At 44.9% G+C, this 25,538-nt stretch overlaps 1 protein-coding gene across 1 annotated transcript in view; it reads right to left on the bottom strand.

Moving 5' to 3' along the window:
• CNTN5 (contactin 5) overlaps positions 1-25,538 on the bottom strand; it is a 368,571-nt gene that overhangs the window by 22,177 nt on the left and 320,856 nt on the right. The window contains exon 16 of the mRNA XM_056858114.1: positions 25,020-25,169. Coding sequence (XP_056714092.1) covers positions 25,020-25,169 — 150 coding nt within the window. The remainder of the gene's footprint in view (positions 1-25,019; positions 25,170-25,538) is intronic.

Below are 25,538 nucleotides of genomic sequence, written 5' to 3'. Positions count from 1 at the left end.
GCGGGGGATGTGCGGGGAGGGTTGCCAGATCGAGGTTGGGAAACTCCAGGGATTTGGGGATGGAGCCTGGAGAGGACAGGGACCTCAGTGGGGTACAATGCTATAGAGTCCATCCACCAAAGCATCCATTTTCTCCAGGGTAACTGATCTATGTAGTCTGGAGATGAGCTGCAGTTTCAGGGGATCCCCAGGTCCCACCAGGAGGCTGGCATCCTTAAGGCTGAACTGCCTTGGAAGCTGATTGGCTGGCCTGCAGAAATTGTGACCACCAAGGCAACTGCAGTTCTATGGTGGACAACCAGGGTACTGAGACATTTTTTTGGCCTTACGAGTCCATTTCAGATGTTACAGCCACACATACTGGGAGCCTACCAACCATACATAACAAAAGGCAGCACTACCCTCCCGATACTTATGGTTACCACATCGTGTGAACAGAGGCAACATGCAGATGTATCATTAAACTTGGTACATGCAACCTGTCCAGTGGATTTTTCAGGGTTCGGGTTGACCAATCAACAAACAAGCCCTGTACATGGATGGAGAGCTGTATTTTTAAACTGATGAGTCACAAATTTTGCAGCTGGACCTGTAGGAACGACACTTCTTGCTAAAATTTTGATTTTTGAGATAAGCAAATGGCAAAAAATTGCTTTCATGGGTGCAGTGGTAAGCTTTGATTTGCCAATGAAGAAGAATCCATTCCAAGCTCACATGTGTAAAGTTCCCTGCTAAATATTATGAATGTAGGATTTATAGTATAACACATGAGTATTACTTATATAGAATCAGATTGTTGGTCTATCAAGGTCAATATTATCTATTCTGACTGGCAGTAGTTCTCTAGGGACTTTAGGCTTTCTTACTACCTAATTATTATCAGTGGATATGCCGGAAACCAAACTTGGATCCTTCTGTAGGGAAAAAAGATGTTCTACCACTGAGCCACAGCCCTGCCATAATAAATAGTTGGCTGCATAATGACCACAAGTCTTTACGGAGTGGTTCTGCCCCAGCCAATTCAGTCCTACCCAACAGTTTACCTGATGCTATTCCACTGCATTTAATGACTGTGGTGTTGACTGTAGTTATACTAGTCATGATGCACACTTATTCTCTCCAGGATACCTATTATATTAGGTGCTTTGGAACACAGGCAGGATGCTGCTGCTGCTGTTGTCTTGTTTGTGCGGTTCCTAGAGGCATGTGGTTGGCCACTGTGTGAACAGACTGCTGGACTTGATGGGCCTTGGTCTGGACTTGATGGGCCTTTTGTTCTTATGATCTATGCCAGGGTTTCTCAATGTAGTGCCATTGGGTGCCACGGTGCTTACCAGTACTTCCCTTGGTACCTGCCAAGCTTATCAGAAAGTGGGTGGGGCCACTATAAGCCAGGGTTCGTTACTGGCTGCCCCCACTCAAATGAATGGGGTTTCCATGGCTGCAAGAGCAGCTGCAGCCATTGGAGGATCAGGTGGACCGGTAAACACTCAGGCTTGTGGGTCCATCCTCTCTTCTGCCTTTCCTTCTTTTTATTTACATTTCTCCTTCTTCCTCTCTCCCCCACAGGTGCTTTCCTTCATTTACTCCCCTTCTGTGTTTCTTTTGTGGCATCAGGAAGGGCTCTTTGGGAATGGGAAATTCCCCATCCTCCACAGGAAAATGGCAACCCTAGCCCTGTATTGCACTCCAACACCCTTGTGACAGCCATGTCCTTGTGTTTCAAATCCTATTCTCCATGAGTGTATGAGTCCTCTCTAGGCTTGACCTCCAAGTCTCCAGGAATTCTCCAACCTGGAATTGGCAATCCTATTTGCAGATAATGGGAATGTGATAAAATGTGGAGAGCCAGCGTGGTGGAGTGGTTAGGAGTGGTGGACTCTAATCTGGAGAACCGGGTTTTATTCCCCACTCCTCCACATGAGTGGCAGACTCTGATCTGGTGAACCGGCTTAGTTTCCCCACTCCTACACAGGAAGCCAGCTGGGTGGCCTTGGCCTAGTCACAGCTCTGTTCAAGCTCTCTCAGCCTCATCTGCCTCATAAGGTGTCTGTTGCAGGGAGAGGAAGGGAAGGAAATTGTAAACCGGTTTGATTCTCCTTAAAAGGCAGAGAAAATTGGCATATAAAAAACATCTCTTCTTCTTCTTCTTCTTCTTCTTCTTCTTCTTCTTCTTCTTCTTCTTCTTCTAAAATATCCACATTGACTCTGTGTGCTCTTTACTCTCAAGCTGATGAAAACATAGCCTCTCTCTTGAGCGCATGGGAGGCTTGTGCCTTATTCATTCATTTGTCATTTTGCTGATTTAGAGTAAAGCCCTGCTCTGACACATCTAAGCTGATGGTCTTGTTTATGACTCAGACAGCAATGAGCACCTTGCTAGAGGATGGTTGGTAATAGTCTTGTAGACTGAAGCCCAACTTAAATGAGTAAATGTTCTAAGAATAAACCAGTCCAAAGAATGAATCTCTCTCTGCCCCCAAACTGTAAAACACAGAGATGTTTTGCAAAACTCTTGAATGAATAACCATTACAAGAATAAATATGTCAAAAAATATTTTTTCCTGCATTGCACCAAACCCAAAAATGTACAGTCGGAGAGGAAGCACTCTTAAATGAATAAATGCTCAATGAAAAAAAAACTATTAAAAGAAACCATATTTCGCCCTGCCCCTTGTCACTGTATATATTTGCCGTTTCCCCCAGAAACTTCACTTAATATCACCAAATACAGTTTTATATCAGGAGCAATTTGCTCATAAGCTATGTTTATTGCTGCATAATTAGTACCTTGTTGCTAGTCTAGATATTAATTGCCAGTAGTGATATGCAGAGCAGCTACTGGCCAATAAAAACCAAAATTGTACACGCAATGTAAGCTAGCCAGAAATAACTTATGTCTTCCGGTATGAAGTGATATAAAGAATTTGCTCTAGATCAAGCATGGTTTGCCTCCACTTTTTAATGCACCTTAGAAGGCAGAAACCTGGTATGCTTTACATGTGAGTGGCAAACGCATTAGCTTCTATTTAGTTTATTGGTCATTCTGCAGAGGAAAGCTTGCCTTTGATTAGGATATAAATATCTACTTGGCTAACTTGGGAGCCATCTGTTTTAATTAACTGATTGTTCAGAATTGGAATCCAATTTTAGAAATTTTAAAGTTTATTGTATATGGTTTTATTGTATTGTTGATGATATGAGCCGCCCTGAGCCCTGCTTTGGCTGGGGATGGAGGGTGGGTAGGGTTGCCAGGTCCCTCTTCACCACCTGTTTGCAGCCCTAAGGGTGGGATATAAATTGAATGAATGAATGAATGAATGAAATGAATGAATAAATGAATGAATAAATGAATGAATGAACTGGCAGTTTCTAGAGAGTCCTCCTACCAAAGATTTTTCAGAAATGAGAAACAGCAACGCTGCTGAAATAGGAGAGTCAGAATATGAATTTGCACAGCTCATACTGTTCATCCTTCCAAGTTCTTTCTGGGTCAGATTTTAGTCCCAGATGGTGAAGAACTTCCCAATTAATGCACTGTCAACCCACTCTTTCCCTTTCCCACAGGCAAGAGAAGCTTGGACAATAAGTTTCATGGACCAGCGATGAGGTAAGCAGCCCCTCCTAGAAGGGGTGGACCTTGAGTGCCCATAGGGTTGCCAGGTCCTTCTTCACCACCAGTGAGAGGTTTTTTTGGGCGGAGCCTGAGGAGGGTGGGGTTTGGAAACGGAAGGGACTTCAATGCCATAGAGTCCAATTCCCAAAGCTGCCATTTTCTCCAGGTGAACTGATCCCTATTGGCTGGAGATCAGCTGTAATAGCAGGAGAGTTCTAGCCACCACCTGGAAGTTGGCAACCCTAAGGGCCCAGCAAGTTGCATGCATATTCATATGATTCATAGGGTTGCCATTTCCCAGGCAGGGGTGGAGGAATTCCAGTCATCTGCTGCCTACCCTCGCTCTGGCGAGCAGTAGGAGGAAAATACAAGGTATAGAATAGTATCTTGTGATGTCGTGAGATCATTTCTGGCCACAAAAGAAGTATAACCATGACAGCTTCACTCTTCTGAAAGGTCTTCTGCAGATGCCAACCTGCAAATGAGTCAAACAACAAATGTCCATGCATGTTCCTTCTCTGCTGTGGCCCCCACCTTATGGAACGGAGTGACTGAGGAGGTCAAGAAGGCTCTCACTCTCTCTCACTTTCCACAAACTGTGCAAAACTTAAGTACTCAAGACAGCTTTTCTATGCAGGCAATAGAGTTGCTCTGGACTAAATAATTCACAAAGTTAATCAGATAAATTATGTTAGGGACTGTGGTCTATACTACTGTGTTTCGTTTACTAAAATTAGGACCCTAACATGCAATGTTGGTATCAATTAATGTGTCATGCGAAGAAGAAGAAGAAGAGGAGGAGGAGGAGGAGGAGGAGGAGGAGGAGGAGGAGGAGGAGTTGGTTTTTATATGCCGACTTTCTCTACCACTTAAGGGAGACTCAAACCGGCTTACAATCACCAGATCAGACTCCACCATTCCAAACCACTGTTCTTAACCACTACATCACACTGGCTCTATGCTTATGCTTTGCTTCCATTCTGTTTTTTGATTTCTGCTTGGTTCTACAACCCTAATCCTATTGTATTGTTTATCGAATACCCCATCCTTTTGATTGTATTGGCTCACTCTGTGTAATCTGTAGGGTCGCCAGGTCTTTCTTCACCACCATCGGGAGGTTTTTGAGGTGGAGCCTGAGGAGGGCAGGGTTTGGGGAGGGGAGGGACTTCAATGCCATAGAGTCCAATTGCCAAGGCGGCCATTTTCTCCAGGTGAACTGATCTCTATCAGCTGGACATCAGTTGTAATAGCAGATCTCCAGTGAGTACCTGGAGGTTGGCAACCCTAGTAATCTGTCTTGAGTCCAAGTGAGAAAGGTGGTCTATAAATGACATAAATAAATAAAGTGTTGTCACCATGTCACGAGATGTTCTAGCATCCACCCCAAATTCTATGATGTCACCATTCCGGTGAGTCTCCCAGGCGAGACTTGAAATACTAACAAAAAGTACAAAGTAATAAGACACTTCTCATGCAAGCACTAGTAAATGATTCATAGTGATAAAGGTCACACAGTAGAGAGATCCAATATACCAAGGCCATTTTATGCATTAGAAATTGAAATGCTGCTTCCCCATGCCTTGGCTGCATGAAGTTTTAATAACTTGACAGTTCTAATTGTTACTGCAAATTTAAATGTGCAAAAATTGTCTTGGAATGTAAGAGTTACATACTTTTTTTGTTTTGTTTTTTTGCTAAAGGCAAACTCTGTGACCTTGGTCAAGCCACACTGTTTCTTTCCATCATCCTTTAGTCTGTCTTAGTAATTTTGTCCTTTTGAGATGTATTGCCTCTCGTTGTCAATACAGTTCTTATCATAACAGAGATCAGACAAGGCCCTGGAGCAAAGGGCACAGAATATAATGAATAAGGCTGATTAAGAGAGAAAAGAGGATGCATCTGGAATGCCTTTGTAATGAAAGACAAGCCATAGTGGGCAATATTCAGACATGGGCACTAAGCAGCAGTGGAGGGGGCTTACACTCTGACCAGCAGGTATGGCAAGGTGGCAGTAGAGATACTGGTGGTTGGACAAGCACCATGCAGTAATGCAGCTGCTAAATTGATAGCAATGCCCTGTACAATAGAGTTGCCAGCTCTGGGTTGGGAAATACCTGGAGATTTTTTGGGTGGAGCCTGAGGAGGGTGGGGTTTGGGGAGGGGAGGGATTTCGATGCCATAGAGTCCAATGGCCAAAGAGGCATTTTCTCCAGGTGAACTGATCTCTATCGGCTGAAGATCAGTTGTAATAGCAAGATATCTGGAGGGTGGCGACCCTATTGTACAACCACAAACCAGTGATGTCAACAGCGCATGAAAAGCATAATCGGCCAGTCAGCTGGCACACACTTGCTTGGTACCAATCAAGCTGCCAGCTGGTTCCACAACCTTGAAACACCTGCACAGAAGAGTCTGGGGCCTCACCTCCCTTGATTGGTGGCTACAACCCCCTGCACTGCCTTGTCTGCTGCCAGTGTTAAATCATTGTTTGGAGGATTTAAGGCAGTTTCATTTATTTCTTTGCACAGAGCATCTGTTAGTAAATGGAGCTTGCATTATGCAAGCTCTGTGTATTGATCTTGGTGGCTGGTAGAAATGATTTCCGTAAATGCAAGATTGAAGAGGTGAGGGCATCCACAAACCCCAACACACTGTCCTATGAGTTTCCAGGACTTCTGCTGCGAGACCAACTTTGTGTCCCATATTTTGCATATTTACTGTAAAAATGTCCCCTTTTTGCACTTTCTTAGTACTCTGGGTTGATCTTTTTGCCAAATTGCAGCTTCTTGGGTGGTTAGCAACTAGATGAACCCTTTTGAGGTGCACTTTGGGAGCCAGTGTGCTGTAGCAGTGAGGTTCCCCAGAGTCAGAATTGAGCCAGCATGGTGTAGCAGTTAAGAGTGGTAGTTTGGAGCAGTGGACTCTGATCTGGAGAACTGGGTTTGATTCCCTGCTCCTCCACATGAGTGGTGGATGCTAATCTGGCGAACTGGATTTGTTTCCCCACTCCTACATATGAAGCCAGCTGGGTGACCTTGGGCTAGTCACACTCTCTCAGCCCCACCTACCTCACAGGGTGTCGTGGGGGAGGGAAGGTGATTGTAAGTTGGTTTGATTCTTCCTTAAGTAGTAGAGAAAGTCGGCATATAAAACCCAACTCTTCTTCTCCTCTTTTGATGAACTATATGAATATATATGTTCAGATCACTCTAACAATAAGGGTATGTTGATTTATGTGTACATCAAGTTTCAGGACTGTAGGGACCGGGAAGTACCCTAACAATATGAATAGTTCTGTTAGCCTTTCTTTTTGTTTATTTATTAATTAAAATATTCTCGCATTTAACTGTAACGGCTCCTGATGTGGAAACTGCATCAGCAAACTTTGAGGATTATGAGAAATTATTTGGATAGAAAATCCAAAACTGACTGCAAACCTTTCCAAATTGCTGAATGGTGGTAGCCTAGAGCTCTGACATCCTAATTTATAACCATTTAGAAAACAAGGTCATCATCAAAAAGAATGACTTGCCAGCAGAGGTCAGGTTAGAGAAAAAGCTACTTTTTCCCTACATGCTGGTTGACTGCTCAAAGAATTCTAAAAGGAGTTGAGCCAACTTCCCCTTACCAATGGTGCCTAAGGAAACTTGTTAATAGTGAGGGAACAGGTCCGTTGAAACAATGAGGCAGTATTTCTCTTCAGAGGACAAAAATTATTTAGAGGACAGAAAATCCCAAGGTAAGAGCAAAATACCAAAACATTTCCATTCTGTTGAAATCCTTCCTTTTACAGAAACCTCAAACGCTGTCCAAAACTACCATAGATCTTATCTCAGCAAACAGAGAATCATGTCTCCTAACAATAAACATTCATTGAGAAACATATTTTTAAAGCTTCTTTTCTTCATGGTGTTTGATCTCAGGGAAGAAAATAGGTTTGTCAACAGCTTGACAAAAGCTTCCTACTGCTTGGACTCGAGTACACAGACAATTCCGTCTATTCTCGAATTTCACCGTTGTCATTTTCTCCTCTTAAACTTTTTTTTAATTTTTTTTTTTGCAGAATACATCTGAAGCAGTGAAACAAATGTTAAGTGAAAACCCTTTCATCGTATGAAAGGGCAGCCCTCAAGTTCTCACCCTCTGAAGAACACATTTCACATCGCATCTCTTTCAGAATTATATGTGAAAATGTGTGCGATCTTCCAAAGCAGTGGGTGCAACATACGCATACAAGGAAAAACAAAACAACCAACCATAGTTTCACACAGCATCCCCAGTAAAGGCATTCATTCTTTTTCAGTTTAGCAAACATTTTGTCATGAGTGATTTAAAATGGACTAATTAAATCGTCTATACCCCCCTTTCTCCCCTTCTATTACTATTGATGAGGGTTTCAAAAGGTGCAGATATACAGACCATTCCTGAGCTGACGGCGTAGGGGAACGGCGGGGAAGAGGAGCAGTGGCGCCTCTTCCTAAGCCATTTCTCCTACGCCGTTGAAGGGAAAAAAGCTGTTTCCCTTCAAGCAGGGCTTTTTGCCCCATAGGGAACAGCAAGGCTGCGCCTGCTAAAAAGCAGGTGCAGCACTGCCGTTCCCAGCACCGGCGTACTGGGCCGAAACTGGTTAGGGAGCCACCTAGCCGGTGGCTCCCCCCATCTTGCCCCTGTCCCGCCCCCCTGTGCCGGCGTGGCCTCTCTACGCCATGGCCAGTGCCACGGAGAGGACGTGCCGGCAGAGGGGCGAGACGCGACCCTGGCCTCCCTGCCAGTGTAAGTACGTGTAATCATGCGATTACATGTACTTACGCCAACGGCTTGGTCAAGCCGCCTCCTGAGGGGATTCGCCCCTCTTTCAGGAATGGGCTGATAAGATATCAGAAATGAATTCTCCATAAAGTCATAAGAGCCCTCCTGGATGAGAGCAGTGGTCCATCTAGTCCAGCATCCTGTCTCACACAGTGGCCAACCAGTTACTCTGGAGGGCCAACAACAAGGCATAGAGGCCGAGGCCTTCCTCTGAGGTTGCCTGCTGGCCAGCTTGGGTTACCAACCTCCAGGTACTAGCTGGAGATCTCCCGCTATTACAACTGATCTCCAGCCGATAGAGATCAGTTCCCGTGGAGAAAATGGCCACTTTGGCAATTGGACTCTATGGCATTGAAGTCCCTCCCCTCCCCAAACCCCGCCCTCCTCAGGCTCTGCCCCAGAAGCCTCTTGCCAGTGGCGAACAGGGACCTGGCAACCCTATGGCCAATGGTATTCAGAGGTTTACTACTTCTGAATGTCGGAGGTTCCCTTTAGTCAGCATGGGCTAGTAGCCCCTGATGGTTGTGTCCTCCATGAATCTGTCTAATCCCCCTTTTTAAAGCTGTCTGTGTTCGTGGCCATCACTAACTACCCAGGCAGTGAATTGCACATTTTTATCACTCATGTAAAGAAGTAGTTCCACTCTCTTCTGAAATAATACAACCCCCCTTATGCAACTCTCCATCTTGAAAGAACTGGAATTTTGATACATGTATTTTAGCCCTGTACAGATGTTAAAAATTGCATACACACAAAACAAAATGTACACGCTATATGTGGGGAGGATCAGTACTGTGCACACTGGCCCTGCTCCTTGAGTTTGATGCACTGGTATTGCCACATACCAAAGCGCAGACCTCATACACCCATGTACATACAACTCTAAATTTTCACGTATGTTCATCTGGGAACCTTGACACAACAAAAGATCCCAGATGAAGGGTGTACACTCATGAAGTACAAAAGGCATGATTCTCATGGAAACATCTACCTGCCCACGGTGATCACACATGCTATATACAGTGTGGAGCTGCCATTAATTGTAGCCAGTTGATGGAGCTCTGTATCAGCATTTGGCATTTTTGACAAATTGAAGAGTTTGGTATAGAAATGTTATGTCATGGGTGATTCTTATTTTCACTGATGTAACAATATCAGTAGTTTGCAATTATATAGTGAGAGGCAATGCAGTGGTATGGATAGAGTGCTGGCTAGGATCTGGGAGTTCTGGGTTCAAAGCCCCACACAGTGGTGAATCTGACTTGGGGCCAGTCATTCTCTGTCGTCTTATGCTACCTCACAGGCAAGTCAGATGCTCTACCACTGAGCCATGGCTAGGGTTGCCAACCTCCAGGTGGTGGCTGGAGTTCTCCTGCTATTACAACTGATCTCCAGCCAATAGAGATCAGTTCACCTGGAGAAAATGGTTGTTTTGGCAATTTTAATCTATGGCGTTGAAGTCCCTCCCCTCCCCAAACCCTCCTCAGGCTCCGCCCCAAAAACCTCCCACCGATTGCAAAGAGGGACCTGGCAACCCTAGCCATGGCCCAACCCTCTGTCCCCCGCCCCACACACCTTGTCCTTTGCAGAGAACACGGATACATGGACAAAGCCAAGATGAATTACAAATCCACCCAGAAATTGATTCAATACGCTACAGACATATCTATTGGCAAGAACGAACATTATCATTTGAATCCTATTGCTGGTCGGTTTTAATTAAATGCTATCTAAATTGGTAGCCTGAAACTTTTTTTCTAGTTTAGATTTCATTGTTAAAAACAACAACAACCAAACAGTTCAGGGTTTTTTTGTGGGGTGGGGGAATGGTTTTTACCAAAATCCTTTAGATTCCTTTCTCTTTATTTTTTAATTTTAAATACATAACAATGGATACAAAGAAAACAGAAAAAGATACAAAAAATATATATAATAAAAAACGTCAAAAATAATAAGATTATGAAAAAAACTACTGTCCTTACAGTTTGTTACTTAATAATTGAAAAGACAATCCAATATATCAAACTAAGATTGCTACCATACACACTATTATTCCAACATACTATAATTGTGGCTATACATACAATTACTCTTGCATGTTCAACTAAATATCTACCTCCCCCACCATCTGTGATTTCTGGTAATTCTAGGTTATAACTTTACATTTTATACTTTTTGAAGAACCAATATCTTAAATATATTTCTCCTATCGTTTCTACGTATGATTCTTTCCATCCTACTACCTTAATCATTTTTAATTACTCTTTTCTGATATCTTATTCGTGGTGTAGATTCCTTTATCTTTAGTATAGCTAGCTGATTAATTTAGAGGGGGTGCATGTTAACTAACATCTGCAGGGGAAAAACATTAAAAGCCTCCTTTATCCAGATCAGGAATAAAACAAGCTGGTCTGAAACAGCTCATTATTCACCAGTTCATTCCTCAGCAGATTGAAAGAAGATCTAATTTGGAATCAGGACTTCTTCTCACCCTCCTTAATTCCCGTGCACCCGCTGCAATGGATAAATGTCACCAGCTTATTAGCTCGTGGAATCCAGCGTGCATGCATGATTAGCAGGGTAAACTCTGATTCTACTCAATTTCAGCTCTTACTTCCCCATGAATAGATAATGTAATTGATGCCGTGGCCCAAGGCTTCAATTGCCCAGCTGCTTCAGTGGAATGTCTAGCATGTTTAAATTCATGTTCCTGGCTGTTTCCAACGGGTGGACCTGTAAAATTTGCATTAAGGCGAGAGAAGTTATAGGGATACAGTTTGTGCTGGAAAGCAGGGAGTTCTGAAAAGCGGCCATTTTGAAGCCAGGGTGAGCCAATCCAGTAGAGTGCTTAGGGTGCTCAAAGAGTCCAGTAGCACCTTAAAGACTAGGGTTGCCAGCTCCGGGTTGGGAAATATCTGGAGATTTTTTGTGGGGGAGCCTGAGGAGGGAAGGGTTTAGAGAAGGGAAGGACTTCAATGCCACAGAGTCCCATGGCCAAAGCGGCCATTTTCTCCAAGTGAACTGATCTATGTCGGTTGGAAATCAGTTTTTAATAGCGGGAGATCTCCAGCCACCGCCTGGAGGTTGGCAACCCTATTAAAGACCAAACATTATTTGGGTGTAGGCTTTCAAAAGTCAAAGTTTCCTTCATCAGTTAGGGTTCTGGAGTAACTATGGTGAGACCCAAGTTGAAATTCTTACTTGGGGCCAAACGACACGAGCTGCAGAGCACCAAGTATGCAGATAACCCCCGTAAAAGCTGTTTCGGCTTGGGAAAATTCCATGGGGAATGAAGGCAAGAAACCCTCTTCCCCCACACCACAGTCCTGAGCTGAATTGGGCTCCTGGCTTTAAAAATGACATTCCCCATAGCTCCCGAGAGGCTGTGAAGAAACCAAGCTGGGTCTAGGGAACCCAGACCTGATTGTGTATGTGTGTGGTTAAGAGCAGTGGTTTGGAGTGGTGAAGTCTGATCTGGAGAACCGGGTTTGATTCCCCACTCCTCCACATGAGCAGCAGAGGCTAATCTGGTGAACTGGGTTGGTTTCCCCACTCCTACACACAAAGCCAGCTGGGTGACCTTGGGCTCTTAGAGCTCTCTCAGCCCCACCTACCTCACAGGGTGTCTGTTGTGGGGAGGGGAAGGGAAGGTGATTGTAAGCTGGTTTGAGTCTCCCTTAAGTGGTAGAGAAAGTCGACATATACAAACCAACTCTTCTTCTTCTTCTTCTTCCTCTTTCTCCTCCTCCTCCTCCGCCTGAGACTCTGAAGAGCTGCTGCCAGCCAGAGTAGAGAATAATGTACTAAATCAGGAGCTCCCTGCCCAATGAACTGTGGCCCATGGATGGTGTTCAGTGAGGTTCATGAACCAGGAACAAAACTGATTTCCCTTCCCCCCCTCCAGTTTCCTTCCTATTATTTTGAAAATTGTCTTTGTGAAAAATTTCTTTTAATGTCAAGTTATTTTATTAAGATATTGTTTCACCCCAAACAAGAGTAGGGTGGCATGGGATACAAAATGTTCCATGTATGTGTTTGTGCGCCGTTTGGGGAGAGGAGGTTCATGGCTTTCATCAGATTCTCAAATAGGATAAAGGCTCAGAACCACTGATCTGGATGAATCAGTGGTTTGACTCAGTATAACGAAACTTGAGGTGTTCTACACAAAAAATGTAATTGCGCACCTTCACAACTAACATAAAAATGTAGGCTCAGGCTGTTGTCTCCTTAAAGAGAGGGGGGGGAAATCTTAGGAGACTGTCAATCGGTAAATCTGTATATTTTTTTAAAAAACGAACCTTCAGAAATGGTTAATCAGGCTGTCGGCTGGAGACATGATGAATCACAAACTTGACAAATTCACCACTTACTTCAATAGATTCTAACAAGTGTTCTGACTCGATTTATTGATGTTTGTATAGATTTTAAAATGCCATGTTCCAAAACACACATTTAAGTCTAAATGAATTACGTTGTTAAAGCTTTCAGGATTGCCAGCCAAGCAGAATCAAACGTGGTTGGGGCTGTCGGCCAAGTGACATTTTTTTTCCAGCTGTACATGTTTGGTGAATACACAGTTTTGCATTGGTCTGCATCCCCTGATCCATTAAAAATGTGGTGTAGTGGTTAAGAGCAGTGGACTCCAATCTGGAGAACTGGGTTTGATTCCCCACTCCTCCACATGAAGCCTGCTGGGTGATCTTGGGTTAGTCTTAGAACTCTTTCAGCCCCACCTACCCCACAAGGTGTCTGTTGTGGGGAGAGGAAGGGAAGGCGACTGTAAGCCGCTTTGAGACTCCTTAATGGTAGAGAAAGCTGGGGTATAAAAACCAACTCTTCTTCTAAAAAAACAGACCTGAGTTCTGCTCAGTGATAGGTGCTAACTTATGGGGTGGGGGCAGAATAGAATTGCCAGCTCCGGGTTGGGAAATACCTGGAGATTTTTGGGGTGGAACCTGAAGAGGGCAGTGTTTGGGGAGGGGAGGGACTTCAATGCCATAGAGTCCAATTGCCAAAGTGGCCATTTTCTCCTGCCTTATACTGAATCAGACCCTTGGTCCATCAAAGTCAGTATTGCCTACTCAGACTGGCAGTAGCTCTCCAGGGTATCAGGCAGAGGTCTTTCACATCACCTACTTGCCTAGTCCCTTTAACTGGAGATGCCGGGGATTGAACCTGGGACCTTCTGCATGCCAAGCAGAAACTCTACCGCTCAGCCACAGCCCCTCCCGGACCTCCAGACCAGAGCCCTGCTGCTCTTAACCACTACACCACACTGGCTATACTCCTGTAATCCTCTGTATGGAAAGCTATTCAAATTCATTTGTGAGTGCAGTTTATGGATTTCGGAGGCAGGAAAATCCTTTCACTTCCCCCTTGTATCTACTACAGATTGAGATTAAAGGAAGAAGAAGGGCATCTGCAGGATTGAGGGTCGCCAGCCTGCTCTCTAATGTGTTTTCAACAGTGGTTTGATCTACAGAAATCAGTTGGTGAGGCTTTTCATGGCATGTCATTATCTCTGGGTTACCTGCTAAATGCTACCAGTCAAACTGTGTTAAAGGGATGGTTCACAATGTTCGAACTCCATCAGAACTCCAACAGTACCTCCACTCCTCCCCCATATAGGGAGAGACTGAGATCCAGTTTAGTATATCCAGCATTTTTCCCAGTGGCTAAATTATCTACACTCATCAAGAGTTCCTTCAATCTCTTCTCTATCATTGATATTTCCACTGCCTTTTTCCCATTATAAGCCAAATAGGTTTCAAATTAGCTCTTTTCAGGCATTGCATTTGACTGTGCGTATGGGGAGAACACATTCTGTTCCATCTATTCCAAAGCTGGAATATTCACACGTTGCCTCTATCAGATTAAATGGCAATTGTGCATATGGGGAGGATTACGTATACTATGTCCTGTCGTATGTAGGATTCATTCTGTCAGACTTAACTCCTGCAAAGGGCTATTGTGTTCTAGAATTCTTCCATGAAAGGGTTGGTGATGAAAGGCATACTTCTTGAAAGAAAGCTTGGGAGGGGCTATGGCTCAGTTTGTAGAGCATCTGCTTGGCAGGCAAAGGTCCTAGGTTCAATCCCCAGCATCTCCAGATAAAGGGACCAGGCGGGTAGGTGATGTGGAAGACCCCTGCCTGAGACCCTGGAGAGCCACTGCTGGTCTGAGTAGACAATACTGACTTTGATGGACCAGTGGTCTGAGTCAGTATAAGGCAGCTTCATGTGTTTATGTGTTGGATAGCTCTCCCTCACACGAAATCTTCAAAGAGAGGCTGGACTGGGAATTCTGTACCTTCTGATCTCTTGCATTGACCAAAGGCTGGGCTAGATGGACTTTGATGGACCAAGGGTATGATTCAGTATAAGGCAGCTTCATGTGTTCATGTACTGCTGCTGGATTCTCCTAGCAAAACACAGCCTCAGGAGCAGGATTGTCAATTCCAGGTTGGGATATTCCTAGAGATCTGTGGGTGGGGAGGGGAGGGAAGGGAAGGGAGCTCAGCAGAGATATGATGTGATAGTGTCCACCCTCCAAAGCAGCTTTTTCTTCAGGGAAACTGGTCTCTGTATTCTGGAGGTCAACTGTAATTCCAGGAGAACTCTAGGCCCTAGCCAGAGGCTGGCAACCCTAGTCAGGAGTGTGTTGTAAAATGTGGTCTCAGTTCAGCAGGGTGTTCAAGATTTCCATCAGGCCTGCCCAGCATGGATCCAAAGGTCTTCTAACAGCACCCTCAACACCCAGTCTGAGAGCTGGGGACTTTTGTTGCCACCTCTGAATGTCTCTTTCCTTGAAAACCCTACAGGGTCACCATAAGCCAGCTGTGACTTGATGTCAAAAACGGGGAGGGGGGGGGACCACTGCTATTTGTGATCCTTCCAATATGCATAGTCACTATTTTGTGTGAAGAGGCAACATGCATATTTTCCCATTCATGCATAGCTTCAGCATGCCTTCAAAAAGCCAGTGTTCAGTTTGCACTCACCAAAGCTGGAATATACAAGTCACTTTATTCACACAAAACGATTGCCGGACATCTGGGAATACTGGAGGTAGCGTACACTCCTGTTATGTGTGTTTGGTGCTCCAAAATCAAATGTCAGAAAAAGGGCTTTAGAGGGCCTGGAGAGAGGTGAATCTTGGCAAATGACAATACCAGCAACTCACAACTAACAGAACTTTAACAAGGCATTCCTCAAAGGCAAAAATAGGGATAAAATTGGAACCAGAATATAGGGACTGTCCTTGGTAAACAAGGGAGAGTTGGAGCAGATGGTTGACAGGAAAATGGTTCTCTCGGGTAAAAAAAGGTTTAAATTGTTGCTTTCAATACACACATGGTTGAAATAATATTGAAGACCTTTTGCACAGTGTTACAAGCCTTGTACTCCTTTATAATGACATTGTTTTTCTGAAATATCAGAGATAAGAAACAAAGAAGGTCAGTTTTAGTTCTGTGAGCCGGGCCATTCCTTTCATTTCAAAGGGGGAGGAAGCTGAATCAATACTCTTATGATTAAAAGATCATTGGATCCTATCCTGGTCTTTCAGGACAAGATCTTTTGATGGGAGGGAGAAATAAAAATAAAAAATCTCGACACAATTTGCACCCTTGTTTGTGAGACATTTGCATGAGGTAATAGTCTGAAGACTCCATGGCACAAGGAACCAGAATTTTTAAAAAGGTACCGTAAAACCTTTTGTACTCCAATGCCCTACTCTCTGTGAAATATTTAGTCTTTGAAGATTCCTTTGTCATCCTGCCTGCAAATTCAGCTCCTCATCTCAGGCCTACTCAGCATGATCCCACCTATGGAGAGAAAATGGACGACTAGGCTTTTTCTGTTGTGGTCCCCTTCCCCCCCGCTTCTCAGTAGAATGGCATCCCCTGGAAGTTCATCTGGTGCTCACTAACAGGCTGTTGGTGAACTCCCCCCCCCGTCCTTTTACCTCTTTTTACTGCCATGCAGTTTTCTCTGTGCCCTGATCTGAATGACCCACACTAGTTCGATGGCATCAGATCTTATTTGCTAAGTGGGGTTGGCCCTGGTTAGTACTTGGATGGAAAACCACCAAGGAGGTCCAGGGTAGTTATACACCCCCTGGTTAGTGCTTGGATGGGAGACCACCAAGGAAGTCCAGGGTTGCTACGCAGCCCCTGGTTAGTGTTAGGATGGGAAACCACCAAGGAAATCCAGGGTTGCTACACAGCCCCTGGTTAGTACTTGGATGAGAGACCACCAAGGAAGTCCAGGGTTGCTACGCAGCCCCTGGTTAGTACTTGGATGAGAGACCACCAAGGAAGTCCAGGGGCAGAGGCAGGCAATGACAAACCACCTCTGAACGTTAAAACCTTTTTGTTTCATCTGGCATACTCCCAATAACGGTTTTTGTCCTCCTTCTAGTGTTTATGTGTTTTTAATTGAATTGTATAATTTTAACTGTGTTTTTATTGTTTAAATGTGTAAAAAAAAATACGCTGTAGGCCCAGATTGGGAGGAAAGACAGCATTAAAATATTTAAAATAAATAAATAAATGTCTCTCGCCTCGAAAACCCTACAGCGTCACCGTAGTTCAGCTGCAAATTGATGGCACTTTCTACCACCACTTTTATCTATAGTTGTTTTCCTTTGCTGGCCCTGTTTTGTACTGATTTGGATAGGGTTGCCAACCTTCAGGTAGTAGCTGGAGATCTCCTTCTATTAAGACTGATCTCCAGCCGATAGAGATCAGTTCACCTGGAGAAAATGGCCGCTTTGACAATTGGACTCTATGGCACAGAAGTCCCTCCCCTCCCCAAACCCCGCCCTCCTCAGGCTCCACCCCAAAAACCTCCCACTGGTGGTGAAGAGGGACCTGGCAACCCTAGATTTGGAGGACGCTTTGGCTCTTCTTGCTTCATTCTTCTGGGACTGTTTTGTTATTTTTATGCTTCAAAAATGATTTAATGCTGCTGCTGTGAGATTATTTTAACCTGTTAGTTAATTGATTGTTGAACAAGCTGTTAAATTCTGAAAAGGTGTCAAAGAAATAACCTAAATAGAAAATTATCACATCTAAATCCAGATAGTTTACATTCACACTTACAGAAACAGGTGACATGCAATATTGCAGTAGTTGACAATGGATGTGATTCTTACCCACACTTGCACTTGGCAGTACCCTTTAAGATGAAACATCTGTCCAAATTCAAACTGAAAAGAATCTTGGAGATCTTAGTGTCAATTTGTGGGGAGCGGTCTGAACATCTCTAGTTATCACTAAATTTTGCTGAAAGTTACCTCAGAGGCAAATTTGGAGGATCCTTCTTAGGCAAAATATCTGCCAGAATTTGAAAGAATACACTGAGAAAAAAAGAGAGTCAAATATAGATAACAAATGCAAGGCAGGGAAAAATTGAATCCGGAGCATGTTACTTTTGAACATCACAGTGGGGGCTTCCGCATAGACAAGATTCATAGAATCATAGAGTTGGAAGGGACCACCAGGGTCATCAAGTCCAGCCCCCTGCACAATGCAGGAAATTCACAACTACCTCCTCCCCCACACCCCAAGTGACCCCTACTCCACGCCCAGAAGATGGCAAGAAACAAAGCCTCCAAGATCCCTGGCCCATTTGTTGAGTTGCCAAGTGCCAGGTGGTGGTGGGCAAACCCCCACCAAGCCACCTGGCTGCCCGCCTGCGTGCCTGCCCGCTGCGCTACGTCACTTCCGGTTTACACCCGGAAGTGCTGCATCGCAATGGGCCTTTTACCACTCAAACTCCTTTTACCACTCAAATCTTTCCCTCCCCTCCACCCCAAAAACTTCCCACCGGAGGAGAGGGGTGACCTGGCAACCCTACCCATCTGGCCTGGAGGAAATTTGCTTCCTGACCCCATTGAGGCGATCAGCACTAACCTGGGCGTGCAAATTTCCTCCAGGCCAGATGGGCCAGGGATCCTGGAGGGTCTTTTGCTTCATGTAGCTTGCATTACCACTGCAAAGCATTCCCAGTGTCAACAAAGCACCCCCACAGCAGTTTTCTCTGCACTTCCTTTGCCTCAGCCCCCCATGGCCACCCACCCCATGGCACCAAAGAGCACTGGGTGGGTGGGTTTTTAAAAAAATCAGTGCTTGACCTATCACTAAAGAGTCATAAATATAAAAACTAAATAAATGTAAATATAATAAGTAAATATATGTAAAAAGTAAATATAATAAGTAAATAAATGTAAAAAGAAAGAAAGAAATCTATCTATTGGGTGATCTGAATCCCTAGCTTTTTAAAAAACAACAATACCTAAGTCTTCTAGCAATTTTTGTTGTTGTTTCCGGCTTTGCTGGGAAAGGTGTGGGTAGAAATCAGATGAAATGGGGAAAAAAATAAAGCTATAAGGGGAAAGGCATGTCTCTAGAAGATAGACTGTCATAATGTAATGATATATTGATATGTCTGTCAACAGCCTGTCACTTAAGATCCTCTTCTCAAGCACTCCTCTTTGTGCTCTGGCCTGCAAAGGGAAGGCTGGTGGAGAGTGGAGACGGGGCTTTTTCGGTGGTGGTGCCTTGCCTCAAGTTGGGTTCCCTTCGCCTTTGAGGCTTACTTGGTGCCTACTTTCCTTTTTTCTTCAGGTACCAGGCCAAAATATTTCCCTTTACCTGGGCTTTTAACAAAGGGGTTTCATCTTTTTTTAAACTAGTCCTAGCCTGGGGAATTTTATCAATATGATTTGAGGCTGCTAAGTTTTTTTTTGTATGTGCTTTTATGCCTTGGCTTGTTCTTTTGTTGTTGTTGTTGTTTTGCCATCCTTGAGGCAAGGTCAATGGTGCTGATGTCGGTGTGCCCTACAAAAAATGCACACAAGACATTCAAGCATGCTTTGACAGCGACCTTTCATAAGAAAAGTGCTGGATCAGACCAAGGTCCATCAAGTTCAGAAGTCTTTTCACACACTGGCTAACTAGGGGCCTCTAGGAAGCCCACAAACAAGACAACTGCAGCAGCAGCATCCTGCCTGTGTTACAAAGCACCTAATATATTCGGCATGCTCCTCTGATCCTGGAGAGAACAGGTACGCATCATGACCAGTATCCATTTTTACTAGTAGCCATGAATAGCCCTCTCCTCCATGAACACGTCCACTCCGCTCCTAAAGCCTTCCAAGTTGGCAGCCATCACCACACCCTGGGGCAGCTTTTCCCAAAAGATTGTATCAAACCAAGTTTGAAAAAGGTCACATGCCAGGGATCACGCACCAGGAAAGGTTTGTGAGCCGATGTGGTGTAGTGGTTAAGAGTGTCAGACTAGGATCTGGGAGACCGAGGTTCAAATCCCTGGTCTGCCATGGAAGCTTGCTGGCGACACTGGGCCAGTCACACTCTCTTAGCTTAACTCACTCCACAGGGTTGTTGTCAGGACAAAACGGTGGAGCGCAGAATGACATAAGCCCCTTTGGGACTCCCCATTTGAGAGAAGTGGGGTATAAATGCAATAAATAAATAAAATCATGTGGCAAAACACAAAGAGTGTACAATTTTAGGGGACAGCGACGTGTTGCTACTCAAAAAAAAACACCTGCCCAGGCTTGGACACCAAACTGGAGCAAAGCCGCCATGTGGACGCAGCCGTTGTCACTAGTGAGAGCAAGGTGAACCCCAGCCTAGCAACCTCCCCAGTGTAAAAAAGAAAGAAAGAAAAAAGCAGCTGCCAGGGCACATATTTTTATTATGAAGACGGAAAGGTATCACCAAATGTTCTGTCTGCTAAACAAGTGCAACAGGAGGATGGAGGTGTCCACACAAAACCAGAGCAACATGAAAGTTTTAAAAGCCAGCTGGTGTGAAAACGACTCTCTCGCTGCCTCGAACGCATGCGCCCCATTAAAACACAGAAGCTACCCTTTTAAAGGCAGGCTATGCATTGGGAGGTCTTGAGAATACAGACGAGGGAGGAAGCCTCTCATCCGAGATCCACTCCCGCTCCATGTCCATGTCCTTTTTGATTTGTGCCACCCAGCTAACCTCAAGGAGCAGTTAGACCGTTTGTCTTGGCCAATGAGCCCATACGGCGCAGGAGAACCCTCTAAATCAGAAGGCGGGTGGCAAAGAGCTTTCCCAAACATGCTTTTCGGTGAAAGCGCTCATGTATTTTTGATGTCGTTTTCCTTCTTTCCCATAAGACTGTAATGGAGCAAAGTATGCGGCACGCTGCCGATGTGGGAAAGCAAAGGATGAAACCCTGTGTCACTTCCAGATGCTGTTCCACCCACCCCCGCAGCTCTGGCTTGATACCAAAGAGCCTTGACCCAGTTATAGGACATCTGCAAACAGCTGCAAAAATTTGACGTGGGCCAAAGTGACAGGCTTTGCTCAACAGTGGGTGTGGTGTAGTGGCTAAGAATGCGCTTGGCAAGCCTGGATGTCTGTGGCTTGATGTCACCTCTGCTATGAATGTAAAGTTGCCAACCCTCAGGTGGTGGCTGGAGATCTACCATTATTACAACTGATCTCCAGCCAATAGAGCAGTTCACCCGGAGAAAATGGTCGCTTTGGCAGTTGGACTCTATGGCATTGAAGTCCCTCCCCTCTCCAAAACCTGCCCTCCTCAGGCTCTACCACCTAAATCTCAAGGTATTTCTCAAACCAGAGCTGGCAACCCTATATGAATGTGTTCGCCCAGACCTGGATGGTCCAGGCTAGCCTGATCTCATCATATTTCAGAAGTTAAGCAGGTTTGGTCCTGCTTAGTACTTGGATGGGAGACCTCCAAGGGTCATTATGCAGAGGTAGGAAATCGGAAACCACCTTGGTTAGTCTCTTGACTTGAAAACCCTACTGGGTTGTAGGGAAATACCTGGAGATTTTTGGGTGGAGCCTGAGGAGGGCAGGGTTTGGGGAGGGGAGGAACTTCAATGCCATAGAGTCCAATTGCCAAAGTGGCCATTTTCTCCAGGTGAACTGATTTCTATCGGCTGGAGATCAGTTGTAATAGGGGGAGAGCTCCAGCTACTACGTGTAGGATGGCAAACCTGCTGGGTTGCCATAAGTCGGCTGCGACTTGACAGCATTTTTTACACACTTGAGTGTGTTCAGCTACCTCATTTGAAAGTAGATTCTTTAGCTCCAAAGTGTCTACTCGGACCAGCAATGGCTGTATGAGGTATTAGAGAAAGGTGTTTCCCAACACCTGAACTGCAGATGCCAGAGATTGAACCTAAGACCTTCTGCACGCAAAGCTGGTGCTTCACCACAGCACCACAGCTCCATCCCCTCAGAACTCACAGGCATCTGCTCTCAGCCTCATTCACCACCACCCCAGTAGTATAGAGCTTACCTACCATAATTTTAATCCATCTGCTTCTTCAAGAAGCACGAGAAGACATATCTGCGCCTCCATTTTATCCTTTCAGCAAGTCTGTGGCTGAAAGAGAGAATGTGCAGCCAAAATCGACCCAGTGTGATGTAGTGGTCAGAGTGCTGGTCTAGGATCTAGGAGACCAAGGTGCAAATCCCTACTTTGCCATGAAAATTTGCTGGGTGACCTTGGGCCAATCACATCCTGTCAGGCTAACTGATCTCACCCAGTCGTTGTAAGGACAAAATGGAGGAGGAGAGAATGATGTCAGACACCTTGGGTCCCTTCTGGGGAGACAAACGGGATATAAATGAAGCCAATAAACAAAGGTCACTCTTCACCAGCTCTTTCCAGTCAGAACCCAACACTCTAACCACGACAGCATACCAGTCCCATAAGCCTGATGTATGGACTGCTCAGAAATACACGTTGACACCATTTAGCTAACATGATGTTTAGTATTATTACAAGTGGGGGGGGGGGGAGGGCTGCAAAACTCATGACGGGGTAATCCCATGATCTCCCCCGAATTGCAGCTCCAGGCCTCCTCCCTCCAGCCCCACTCTCTCACTGGCTCTCGGCGGGGAGGAATCCCACTCCCCAACCACTTAACTAAAAGCCTGGAGTGGCCCCAGGCGCCGCTCATGGCATCTGCTGCCGCCACAGGCTGGCCTGGCCTGGTGGCTAATGCCACCACAGGGTTGCCAGGTCCCTCTTTGTCAATGGCAGGAGGTTTTTGGGGCGAAGCCTGAGGAGGGCGGGGGTTAGGGATGGAGGGACTTCAATGCCATAGAATCCAATTGCCAAAGCGGACATTTTCTCCAGGTGAACTGATCTCTATCGGCTAGAGATCAGTTGTAATAGCAGGAGATCTCCACCTAGTACCTGGAGGTTCACATATACATAAAGTACCATTGATGCACTAAATATAGACTTCTAATGAAGCTAATGCAATTAGCGAAACAAGGATAGGATTTGTGAAACCTTGTAACTTGCATAGATTGTTGCAACTTGTAGACATTGATTTGTTGCATAACTTGAATCATTTGTTGGGAATCAAGTTTTTGAAACCACATAAACCATTATATTTAGTGCCTAGTGGTACTTTATGTATATGTGTGTTTCAGGTACCACTCCCCTTCTGGTATTGTATACTTAGTACCTGGAGGTGGGCAACCTTATGCCACCGGGCCTGGCACTCTGCAGCGGTGGCAGCTACTGCCATTCTGCCATTCTGACACATGTGCAGACAATGCTTTTTTAAAAAAATCAGGGGAATTTAACCCCCTTTTAAAAAAATCAGATTTTCCTGTAGAATTAGGGGTTTCCCCCAAGACTGCGCAAACCTCGGTTGGGGAGTCTTCCACCGATTGTCAGCCAATTCACAGGCTTCTCGTGCGGATTACACAGAGGGGGGGAGGCATCATGCACACAGCTCTTAGCTGTTTGAAGAAGGTGGGATAACAATGTGATGAATGAATACTATCCAAGGTCTAGTTCCTATTATTCTGTAACAAGCAAGACCACAAGAATAGTACTGAATATGAATTAACCAGGTGCATCATTGTCTAGGAAGCAGAGCAATGCTAATTGAATGAAACCAACTGTTAAAATTCAATATAAATTCATTGAGCGACAACACATTAGAAGCCAGCAAAGAGAGAACTGGTTTTACAAGGCCTTGAGTTAGGGTTGCCAACCTCCAGGTACTAGCTGGAGATCACCTGCTATTACAACTGATCTCCAGCCGGTAAAGATCAGTGCACCTGGAGAAAATGGCCACTTTGGCCATTGGACTCTATGGCATTGAAGTCTCTCCCCTCCCCAAACTCTGCCCTCCTCAGAGAATCACACCAGAGTCTACACCTCACATTATGTAAAAGGCCTACCCTTCAAACATAGGTAATTTATGCATGGCCGCTTTAACCTCCTTTATTCCCTGTTTCAGCCAGGATCAATTTTTTCTGTACTCACGTTGCCTCATTCCTTGTCGGCTCAACCTTGTTTCAATGCAAAACGAACCCGGCTTTTCCCATTCCTCTTCTGGACCGAATTAAACTGTTCATCCTGGGTCATTGCAGAATCACTGAGCAAGCGTACAACTTTCTCGGGTGCAGCTTCACCCCACCCTTTTCCAAACCCCTCTTCAAGGCAGCATGCAGAGAGCCAAACAGGGGAAGCACAGAAGATTGGCTTCTCTCACAGCCAATCATGAAGCAGTGTGTAAAGAGGCAGGGATTCAAGTGCTTCCTGCTACCTCGGAGCTCTTTCTGAGCAAAAGAAAGGCTTTTTTAAAACGAGGCTTGGATTTCTCCCGCCCCCTTCTTTCAGATTTCTCCGTTTTTTGTTCTTAAAATGGTTTTTCATGTGGCAGTTGGTTTTTGGGGGAAGGAAATCTTCTCTCGCATGGTAAGCCAATTTCAGAGCAGCATTTAAAGGGGTGGGACTGGATTTGAACTTTTCTGTATTCATGCCACCATTAGCACTTTGTTTTGTCCCTGATCATTCCAGCCAATGTATACATTCCCCCAACCCGGGTTACTTTGATCCTGGCTGAAATGAGGAATAAAGGAGGTCAAAGTGACCATGCATAAATGACCATAGACTGAAAACCCCACTGAAGTCGCCAGGGAATGACTGTTATTTTTCACAAGTCCTTAAATTTTCACTGATTATTATCAGTTACCAAATTCATTTCAAGGTATTGGTTAGTGCATACAAGTCCCTTCATGGCCTTGGACCCACCTATCTGCAAGACTGCCTCTCCACCTAGGTCCTGCCGCAACAACTTTGCTCATCTGAGCAAGGTCTTCTGCAGATGCCACCCAGCAAATGGGCAAGACCAACAGTGCCTCCTTTGTAGTGGGCCCCATCTAGTGGAATGGCCTACCTGAAGATGTCAGGATGGCTCCCTCTCTCCTGGCACTTCATAAACTGTGTAAAACAGAATGGTCCAAGAGGGAGTTTTTATAAAGGAAATAGGACTACATCATAACAGATTGGTCTGAGACAATGTACTGTGCTTCTACTGATGTAAAACTGCATTCTACTGCATTGTTTAATATGTCAGGTTTAACTCCTATGCTTTGGACGACAACTCCCTTTCAAAATTCTGTAATTCCTAGTCTTATTGAGTTGATTATTTGTGGGATCATTCTGCTGATGGCATCGATTTACATTGTGCACCCTTCGCAGTGAAAAAGGCAAACTATAAATAACAAAGAAATAATCAAAGTTCCTACCTGCCTCCTTGGTCCGGATCACTCGAGATGGTGCACTTGGATCTCCAGTCCCAATTTTGTTGGTGGCTACAACTCTGAATTCATATTCCACCCAAGGGTTCAGGTCAACGGCCATGGCAGACTCCAAGTCACCGCTGATATTTTCAGGAACTGTGAAGACAGAGGGAAGGGAGCAACTTGGTAAAGGGTACAATCTATGCTCCATTTCCTCCACATTTGCTAAACTGAAGTCAAGAGAAACAATGCCAGAGCTGGTGGGAGAACCCATGGTAGAGTTAACAAATCCCAAAATTCAACAAACATCAGAACAACCCATCTTGGGATTTGCTAAGCTAAATAAAGCAATGCATTGGGAACCACCAAGCATTGGGTCCCTACTTCTGTGTCCATCTTTGCACACTGCAGCAGGTATGCAAACAAAGTGAGTCATTTTCAGCTGCTTCCACACGGTACTGTCCCTAAATGGAGGGCAGCATGCCCCAGCATTTGAGGGGAACTTCTTCACTCATACTTATCGCC

This window comes from Euleptes europaea, chromosome 12 (assembly GCF_029931775.1).
Source record: "Euleptes europaea isolate rEulEur1 chromosome 12, rEulEur1.hap1, whole genome shotgun sequence".
NCBI classification, from domain to species: domain Eukaryota; kingdom Metazoa; phylum Chordata; class Lepidosauria; order Squamata; family Sphaerodactylidae; genus Euleptes; species Euleptes europaea.
The sequence above is the reverse complement of the archived record's forward strand: the minus strand, read 5'-3'. Positions and strand labels throughout refer to the sequence as shown.